We start from the raw sequence: 9,982 nt of genomic DNA, 5'->3' as shown, positions 1-9,982 counted from the left end.
GTGTGTGTAACACCCCTCAAGCTGGCAACAGGCCGGCAACCTGCTCCAAGAATAATTAGCTATAGAAACAGGTCAAAGTCTGACCCATGTCCCGTCAGGGTGCGGAAAGGTTGAGAGCGAGAGATGATATACTGGTTCTTACTTTACTTTATTATACTGGTAATGAAGTTGTTGACTACCATGGCAATAAACCTCTTATTGGGTAAGCCAATAACAGGCCCAGCCATGAGGCAAGGATAAAGCTCGAGGTACAAAGTCACCTCTTGCTCTCAAACACACTGCATTCATCTCAAGTCATGTCTCAAATTGCTCATTTACTGTATCACGAAAGTTATTTTGTAAAAGAAATTTAGAACTCACCAAGGTTTAAGAAACAAAATTGTTAAACATATGTACAGTAAAGAAGGAAGCAAGGCTATAGACCCCTCAATTAAATCACTGTCAGAAAATAAAAGCTGGTTCGTCTACACCTAGTTGATTGCTGTGCTTGGCTGAGATTATGGGATGTTTTTCCACTATTCTTTATAGAACCCCTATGGTGCAGAAGGAGGCTATTTGGCCCATCAAGTCTGCTCTGACCCTTTGAAAGAGCACCCTACCTAGGCCCACTCACCTGCCCTATCCCCATAACCCCACCTAACCTGCACATCTTTGGACATTAATTAGCAATTTAGCATGGCCAATCCACCTAACCTGCACATCTCTGGAATGTGAGAGGAAACCGGAGCACCCGGAGGAAACCCAAGCAGACACGGGGGAACGTGCAAACTCCGCACAGACAGTCATCCGAGGCTGGAATCGAACCCAGGTCCCTGGCACTGTGAGGCGGCAGTGCTAACCACTGTGCCGCCGTGCCAGTGAGACAAACTGTTTTTGATGGATGGTACGGTGCAGAATTGAATGCAATCCTGCCTAAAACGCATTTCCAATAATGCTTCCAGACTCACGTCTTTCCTGACCCCCAACTCACAGCTGCTCGGGTCTGAGCCCCCAACTGTAAAGCATGCTGCAATAATATGTACATTAAAATTGTTACATCACTGATCGGCATCAAGCAGTTATTATTCTTGTTAGAATTTTATTTTATAAAGTACAGTGCTTCACATTCCAGGACTGTCACACAGTCCATTATTGCTTGTATTATTTAGATTAAAATCAATATTGTTTTAAAATGTCTTTGTTCTCCTCAATGCACACTTTTAATCTTCTTCTGTGTTCTCATTTTGTGTTCCTCCTCTGCCTCTCCGCTGGGCACAATGTCACAGCCGGTGCCCGTTCATCAGTACTTTGGCAATGCTTCAAGAATAATCCGTCATATTTGATCATGGAGGGGATCGCACAAGGGAACTCTCCTGACACCCACACCAACTGTAAACCTGTCATGCAACCAGCTAAGGTGACCTAGACCAAGACTCCAACCTTCAGGACCAGATAGCCACTAACACAGCTGTAGCTTCTGAAGGAAGCTCCGCTTCTCTGTCACAACTTTGTCCAAGTATCAGGAGTTTACACCCCGAGGAATGTTCAAGGAAGATTAAATTGTCTCTTTGGAGATAGAGGAAATCTAGTTGGAGTTATTTTAGTTAGAAAGTGAACTTGCAAACCTGTTCCCTGTGGTAAACAATTCAAATTCCGTGGGACACCAATTCAAATGAGAAAATTGGGAGTAAGTAGGGAAGCCAGAAAAACATTTATACAAAGAGGCAATCTGGTGCATTACAAGAGAGAGTAGGAATTGAGAAGTTACATAAGTAGGATTGAGGGGATGGTAAGAAGATGGGTAGATGGGCTTGAGGGTTATAGTGGCTGAACAGAGAGAGCCAGCATGGATTTATAAAGGGTAGGTTGTGCCTGATTAATCTGACTGAAGAGGTGATTAAAGCAATGGACAGGGGAAGGTCAATGGGTGAGCTTGTAGAAGGCACTTGCTAAAGTCCCTCATAACAGACTGTTAGCTAAAGTTGAAGCTCATGAAATTGGAGACAAAGTATTGACCTGTTTAGGAAATTGGCTGATTGGCAGGAGACAGAGAGTCAGGATAATGGGCAGGTACTCTAATACCCGGAATGTGATTCACGATGTCCTGCAAGGGCCTCAGTTATTCACTATCTTTATCAACAACTTAGATGATGGGGTAGAAAACCACATATCCAGGTTTGCCAATGGCACAAAGGTGGATGGCATTGTGAATGTGTAAGCATAAATTTCCAAAGAGATATTGATAGATTAAGCAAATGGATTTCAATATAGGCTAATCTGAGGCCATCCACTTTGGAACTAGAAGAGTCAAACAAAGGACTTTCTAAAGTGGGAAAAGCTAGAAACAGTGGATGTTCAAAGAGACTTGGTACATGTACATGTTCATGTTCATGGATTATCAAAATGTCAGGACCACATAGCAAAAATAATCCAAACAGCTAATGATATATTGACTTTTCTAACGAGAATACAAGCGGCTAGAAGACATGCTTCAGCTACACAAATCCCTGGTTAGACCACAGCTGGAGTTACAGTGAGCAGTTCTGGGCACCTCATTTTAGGGAGCTTTCAGAGAGTAGATTCACCAGAATTATATTCAGACTGCAAAGGTTAAACTATGAGGAGTGAATATGCAAATCAAGGTTACATTCTTGGAATTTAGAAGGTTAAAGCGGCCGTGGTGGGGCGGGGTGGGGGTGGGGGGTAAGGATTTCATTGAAGTTTGAAAGGTATTAAGAGGAATAATTAGGGAAGTTACAGAGAAACTATTTCTGCTCGGTGGGGAGTCTAGGACTAGGGAGCTTAGTCTACCAATGATAGCCAAGACAAGGTGTGAAATTTGGAAACAAAGACTGGCAGACATTTGGAATTCTATTCAAAAACTGGCAATTAACACTAGATCAATTGTTAATTTTAATCTTGAGATCAGCAGATTTTTGTTAACCAAACATACTCAGGCTAAGGTGGAGTTTATATATGGATCTAAACCACCATCAGCCAGGATCACGCCGAATAACAGAATAGGTTTGAGGGGCTAAATGGCCTCCTTCTGTTCTTTTTCCCTCTATATTTCACATTTTTCACTCTGCTTCCCTCTCAGTGCCATGACCTCCAGCTCAACAGTTCACTGTTCGGTGGTTAATGATTCAGTCTTCCCTCCCTCTCTGCCCAATATGGAAACATACCATCCACCACCCTCTCTATATCTTCCTTTGATGCTCGGTGACACACTAAAGGTATCATATAAACCAAAAGGTTCAAGTTCCTGAACAAAATTGTTATTGTAGAAAATCAGAAGAGTTTTCCAGCTCTGCATCCTCAATGGAAAAATAGTTCTGTAAAAATACACTACTAGATAGTCTAATCTAACAATGTACACTGAACTTCAAAATATGGAACTCAGTCAGGTTAGTCTTTTCAAACACTGACACATTATTACTGTCCACGGGGCCCATTTATAGGAAGGCAACAATATCATTTCAATTTCTGTCTCCAGTCTTCAGCCGCATTCCCCCTGACTTGCTGTGGTTGGCACGGGGCAGGGGAATGGAGTGGGTCTCAGTGATAGTTCAAGTTACACAGTCAGATGGTGAATGTGTCTCTGCTCACTCCACACTATACATTCTTAATCTTGATCCAGACAAAAAGAGTTGCCGGTGAGAGAGAGGCCGAATCTCTGGACAGCAAGTGGATGTGGCGATAGCCTGTGAACACAAACAGAAACCCAAAATTAAATGGGCCATAAAGTGCAGGGCTGGTGGTGGGAGGAGGGAGGAATACTGGCACAGGACATGTGCCTGGATATTGCATTAGCCCACTCCACATGACTCGCTGTACTGCCACCGAGAGGTAACGTCAGCACTATGTTAATTATTTGTAAAAATGAAGTTGAAGTTAATAAATTGAGTGCCGAATGGAACTTGAGCATCTTCCAATGGGGAAGGATCCCAAAGTCCCCACAGGAGTTTCCCGGAATGGACAATTTGTCTCCAGGGTGTTGCTGTGAATTCTAATTATTCATGGGGGAAATAGCCTATGTTTTCATGGCTTTCTCGTGGGTGGTGCATGTGAGACTCGAATCAGGTACCCTGGTAGCCATATTCGGGGTGTCAGAGCAGCCGGGGTTGGAAGTGGACGTGGAGGCAGATGTCTTAGCCTTCGCCTCGTTGATTGCCCGAAGGTGGATTCTGTTCAGGTGGAGGTCGGCTTCTCCGTCTCCACCCTGTGCCTCAGCGTGGCAGGGGGATCTGCTGGAGTTCTTAACGCTCGAGAAAGTAAAGTTCGAGTTGAGGGGGAGATTGGAAGGGTTCTTCTTAGGCCTTGTTTATCATGCACTTTCATGAATTGGATGGCATCGAACATTATGTTGGGATTTGGGGGGGTTGGGAATGTATAAATTTATGATGATTCTTTTTCATTGGTGTTTTGTATTCAAAATGTTGGGAGCTGTTTGAGGGTGGGTGGGATAAGGGAATTGTTGACTAGGATTGTATTTGTTATTGTTAATTATTTGTTGTTGTAAATATGATGAAAATGTGAAAAAGAAGGAGAATAAAAATATTTACAATGAAGCTTGTGAGGGAAGGGTCCTTAAATCATATACAGTACATTAGAATTGGAAGAACTGGGAATGCAATCTGAAATGTAGGGTGCAAAATTAAAATCTGTCACACCTGAAAGAAAAATGTTTGCAAGGTACGTACAATACCCTGGCTATCGAGGTTTGTGTATGTACACTACCCTGGCTATCAAGGTTTGTGTACGTACAATACCCTGGCTATCGAGGTTTGTGTACATACAACACCACGGCTAGCGAGGTTTGTATATGTACAATACCCCGGCTATCGTGTTTGTGTACATACAATACCCAGGCTATCGAGGTTTGTGTACATACAATACCCCGGCTATCGTGGTTTGTGTACGTACAATACCCTGGCTATCAAGGTTTGTGTACATTCAATGCCGGCTATCAAGGTTTTTGTACATACAATACCCCGCTGTCGTGGTTTATGTATGTACAGTACACCGACTGTCGTGGTTTGTGTATGTACAGTACACCAACTGTCATGGTTTGTGTATGTGCAGCACACTGGCTGCCATGGTTTATATATGTGCAGTACCCTGGCTATCATGGTTTGTGTATATTCAGTACCCTGGCTATTGTGGTTTGTGTATGTACAGTATCCCGGCTGTCATGGTTTGTGTAGGTACAGTACTCCAGCTGTCGTGGTTTATGCGCAGTACCACAACTGTTGTGGTTTGTGTACGTACAGTACACCGACTGTCGTTGTTTGTGCATGCATAGTACACAACTGTCATGGTTTGTGTATGTGCAGTACACCGGCTGCCATAGTTTGTGTATGTGCAGTACCCTGGCTATGATGTTTTGTGGATGTACAGTACCCAGGTAGTCATGGTTTGTGTATGTACAGTACACCATAGCGTCATAGTCACAGAGGTTTACAGGCCCTTCGACCCAACTTGTCCATGCCGCCCAGGTTTTACTATTAAGCTAGTCCCAATTATTATTATTATTATTAATTGTCCGCATTTGGCCCATAACCCTCTATACCCAGCTTTCCTATATAACTGTCTAAATGCTTTAAAAAAAATTTACAGTACCCAATTCATTTTTTCCAATTAAGGGGCAATTTAGCATGGCCAATCTACCTACCCTGCACATCTTTGGGTTTGTGGGGGTCAGATCCACGCAGACACAGAGAGAATGTGCAAACTCTACACGGACTTTGACCTGGGGCCGGGATCGAATCCGGATCCTCAGCGCCATGAAGCAGCAGTGCTAACCACTGCGCCACTATGTCACGCTAAATGCTTTTTAATAGACAAAATTGTACCCACCTCTACTACTGCCTCTGGCAGCTCGTTCCAGACACTCACCACCCTCTGCGTGAAAAAAGTGCCCCTCTGGACCCTTTTGTATCTCTCCTCTCTTACCGTAAACCTTTGCCCTTTAGTTTTAGACTCCCCTACCTTTGGGAAAAGATGTTAACTATCTACCTTATCTATGCACCTCATTATTTTATAGACATCTAAAAGTTCATCCCGAAGCCTCCCACACTCCAGGGAAAAAAGTCCCAGTCTATCCAACTTCTTCTTATAACTCAAACCATCAAGTCCCGGTAACATCCTAGCAAGTCTTTTCTGCACTCTTTGGAGTTTAATAATACCCTTTCTATAATAGGATGACCAGAACTTTACAAAGTATTCCAATTGTGGTCTTACCAATGTCTTGTACAACTTCAACAATCCGTCCCAACTCCCATATTCAATGTTCTGACCAATGAAACCAAGCATGCCGAATGCCTTCTTCGCACCCGGTCTACCTGTGACTCCAGTTTCAAGGAGCTATGAACCTGCGCTCTTAGATCTCTTTGTTCTATAAGTCTCCCCAACTCCCTACCATTAACTGAGAAGGTTCTGCCCCGATTCGACCTACCAAAATGCATCACTTCATATTTATCTAAATTAAACTCCATCTGCCATTCATCGGCCCAGTGGCCCAACTGATCAAGATCCCGTTGTAATCCTAGATAACCTTCTTCACTATCCACTATGTCACCAATCTTAATTTCATCTGCAAACTTACTAACCATGCCTCCTAAATTCTCATCCAAATTATAAATATAAATAACAAATAACAGTGGACCCAGCACTGATCCCTGAGGCATACTGCTGGCCACAGGCCTCCAGTTTGAAAAACAACCCTCCTGTGGGGACTTTGTCTTCTGTCATCAAGCCAATTTTGTATCCAATTGTCTAACTCACCCTGGAACCCGTGAGAATTCATCTTTTGCAACAACCTACCATGCGGTACCTTTTCACAGGCCTTGCTAAAGTCCATTTGTTAACGCCGACTACACTGCCCTCATCTACCTTCTTGGTTATCCCTTCAAAAAACTCAATTTTCCACTCACAGTGAAATGCTGACTGTCCCTAATCAGTCCTTGCCTCTCTAAATGGCTGTAGATCCTGTCTCTCAGAATACCATCTAACAACTTACCCACCACAGACTTTAGGCTCACCAGTCTGTAGTTCCCAGGCTTTTCCCTGCGGCCCTTCTTAGACAAAGGCACAACATTTGCTACCCTCCAATCTTCAGGCACCTCACCTGTGGCTGTTGATGATTCAAATATCTCTGCGAGGGGACCCGCAATTTCCTCCCTAGCCTCCCACAACGTCCTGGAATACTTTTTATCAGGTCCCGGGGATTTATTTACCTTGATGCACTTTAAGACTTCTAGTACCTCTTTCTCTGTAATATGTACACTTCTCAAGACATCACTATTTATTTCCCCAAGTTCCCTAACATTCATGCCTTTCTCAACAGTAAATACCGATGAGAAATATTCATTTAGGATCTCACCCATCTCTTCATGGATCTGCACATACATGACCTTGTAGATCTTTAAGAAGACCTACTCTCTCCCCAGTTACTCTTTTGCCCTTTAGATCTCTTTGTTCTAGAAGTCTCCCAAACTCCCTACCATTAACTGAGTAGGTTCTGCCCCGATTCGATCGACCAAAATCATCACCTCACATTTACCTAAATTAAACTCCATCTGCCATTCCTTCTAAAACTGATTCTCCTTTGCATTATTTGCCAAAGCAATCTTATGTCCCCTTTTTGCCCTCCTGATTTCTCTCTTAACTCTACTCCGACAACGTCTATACTCTTCAAGGAATCCACATGATCCCAGCTGCCGATGCATGTCATACGCCAACTTCTTCTTTTTGACCAGGGCCTTAATATCCCGAGTCATCCAGGGTTCCCTACTCCTATCAGCCTTGCCCTTCACTCTAAAAGGAATGTGCTTAATCTGACTGTCTGTACAGTACCCTGGCTGCCATGGTTTGTATATGTGCAGTACCCTGGCTGCCATGGTTTGTATATGTGCAGTACCCTGGCTGCCATGGTTTGTATATGTGCAGTACCCTGGCTGCCATGGTTTGTGTATGTGCAGTACCCTGGCTGCCATGGTTTGTATATGTGCAGTACCCTGGCTGCCATGGTTTGTGTATGTGCAGTACCCTGGCTTTCATGGGTTATGTATGTACAGTACACCGGCTGTCAAAACTTCACTAGAGGAGCGAGAGAAACACGAATAGGGTGGGGGAGGAGAAAGAGGGAGAACAAATTACAAACTTTGGGTGGAGAAAGTTGGTCTAGGGATGGATGGGGAGAGTGTAACAGAAGCTGGGGGAGGGAGAGATGCAGTGCTGTCCACTGTTACGTTTTGTTTTGGGAGTCTAGCAGCTTTGGTGTTTCTTCCTCTTCACTGGGGTCATGTCAGAGGGGGAAGGACAGTGTTGCAGAGGGGCAGTGCTGGAGGGGGAGGGGCAGTGTTGGGAGGGGCAGTGTCGGAGGGGGTGGGGGACGGGCAGTGTTGGGTGGGGCACTGTTGGAGGAGGGGCAATGTGGGGGAGGGGCAGTGTCAGAAGGGGAGGGGCAGTGTCGGGGAGGGGCAGCCAGGGGGATGTCAGAGGGGGGTGGACTGTGTTGGGGGAGGGTCATTGTTGGGTACAGGGATACAATGATAATTACCTTCTTTAATACTGGCGAACGGGAGTGTGAACTGCCCGATGAAATCATTGCTGGTGGTTGAATCGTAATCTTCAACCACAAAGCGGACGAGAGCGAGCTCGGGAACGCTGATTGTAAACCGAAGCAACTCATTCCACACGGGATTAAATCCTGCAATCCAACAACAATATACAGAAACTGTGAACCTGTCTGATAGAGTTTCAGCAACCAACCTATGGACCGGAATTTTGAAATAGCTGAAGATTTCTTAGAACTCTCTGGTAGATTTGCAAGGGAACCCTCCTATTTTTGGTTGGAAATTCAGGTGCGCAGCACAGAAATAAGTCCAACAGCACATTTCCTCTCCTCTGGATCCATCACAGCTCAGGAGGAATTTGTGGCAAATGCAGAGGTGTCATAACCAACAGCATGGTCTCTCTCTCACTTCAGCCATGTTTAATTGAGGCAATACAGGTCCTTTTTGTTTGTCATTTGTGGGATGTGGGCATCACTGGTAGGCCAGCATTTATTGCCCATCCCTAGTTGCCCTTGAGAAGGTGGTGGTGAGCCGCCTTCTTAAACCGCTGCAGTCCCTGAGGTGTAGGTACACTCACTGTGCTAATGAAGGATTAGCGATATATTTCCAAATCAGGATGGTGAGTGACTTGGAGGGGAACCTCCAGGTGATGGAGTTCCCAGGTATCTGCGGCTCTTGTCCGTCTAGATGGTAGTGGTCGTGGGTTTGGAAGGTGTTGTCTAAGAAACCTTGGTGAGTTACTGCAGTGCATCTTGTAGATGGTGCACATGGCTGTCACTGTTCATCAGTGGTGGAGGGTTTGAATGTTTGTGGAAGGGGGAGCAATCAAATGGGCTGCTTTGTCCTGAATGGTGTCAAGCAGCATGATTATTGTTGGACCTGCACTCATCCAGGCAAGTGGAGAGTATTCCATTACACTCCTGACTTGTGCCTTGTAGATGGTCAACAGGATTTGGAGAGCCAGGAGGTGAGTTACACGCCGCAGGATTCCTAGCCATGAGCTGCTCTTATAGTCACGGTATTTATATAGCCAGTCCAGTTTTGTTTCTGGTCAATGGACGTTGATTGTGGGGGATTAAGCGATGGTAATGCCATTCAGTGTCAAAGGGCAATGGTTAGATTAGATTCTCTCTTGTTTCAGTTATTCATTGCCTGACAATTGTGCGGCACGAATGTAACTTGCCCAATGTCAGCTCAAGCCTGGATATTGTCCAGGTTTTGCTGCATTTGGACAAGGACTGCTTCATTATCTGAGGAGTCACAAATGCTGCTGAATATTGTGCAGTCATCTGCGGACAGCCTTATGATGGAAGGGCAGTCATTGATGGTTGGGCCTAGGACATTACCTGTGGATCTTCTGCAGTGATGTCCTGGGAGCTGAGATGATTGACCTCCAACCACCACAATGACAACGGATCGTTCTG

At 44.7% G+C, this 9,982-nt stretch overlaps 1 protein-coding gene across 1 annotated transcript in view; it reads right to left on the bottom strand.

Annotated features, from left to right (window-relative positions):
* Positions 1 to 1,058: 1,058 nt before the first annotated feature.
* LOC140398337 (1-phosphatidylinositol 4,5-bisphosphate phosphodiesterase delta-3-like) overlaps positions 1,059 to 9,982 on the bottom strand; it is a 175,436-nt gene continuing 166,512 nt past the window's right edge. The window contains exons 14-15 of the mRNA XM_072486918.1: positions 8,543 to 8,692; positions 1,059 to 3,683 (exon numbers count right to left, since the gene is read on the bottom strand). Coding sequence (XP_072343019.1) covers positions 3,595 to 3,683; positions 8,543 to 8,692 — 239 coding nt within the window. The 3' untranslated portion in view covers positions 1,059 to 3,594. The remainder of the gene's footprint in view (positions 3,684 to 8,542; positions 8,693 to 9,982) is intronic.

Source organism: Scyliorhinus torazame, chromosome 21 (assembly GCF_047496885.1).
Source record: "Scyliorhinus torazame isolate Kashiwa2021f chromosome 21, sScyTor2.1, whole genome shotgun sequence".
NCBI lineage: Eukaryota > Metazoa > Chordata > Chondrichthyes > Carcharhiniformes > Scyliorhinidae > Scyliorhinus > Scyliorhinus torazame.
The sequence above is the reverse complement of the archived record's forward strand: the minus strand, read 5'-3'. Positions and strand labels throughout refer to the sequence as shown.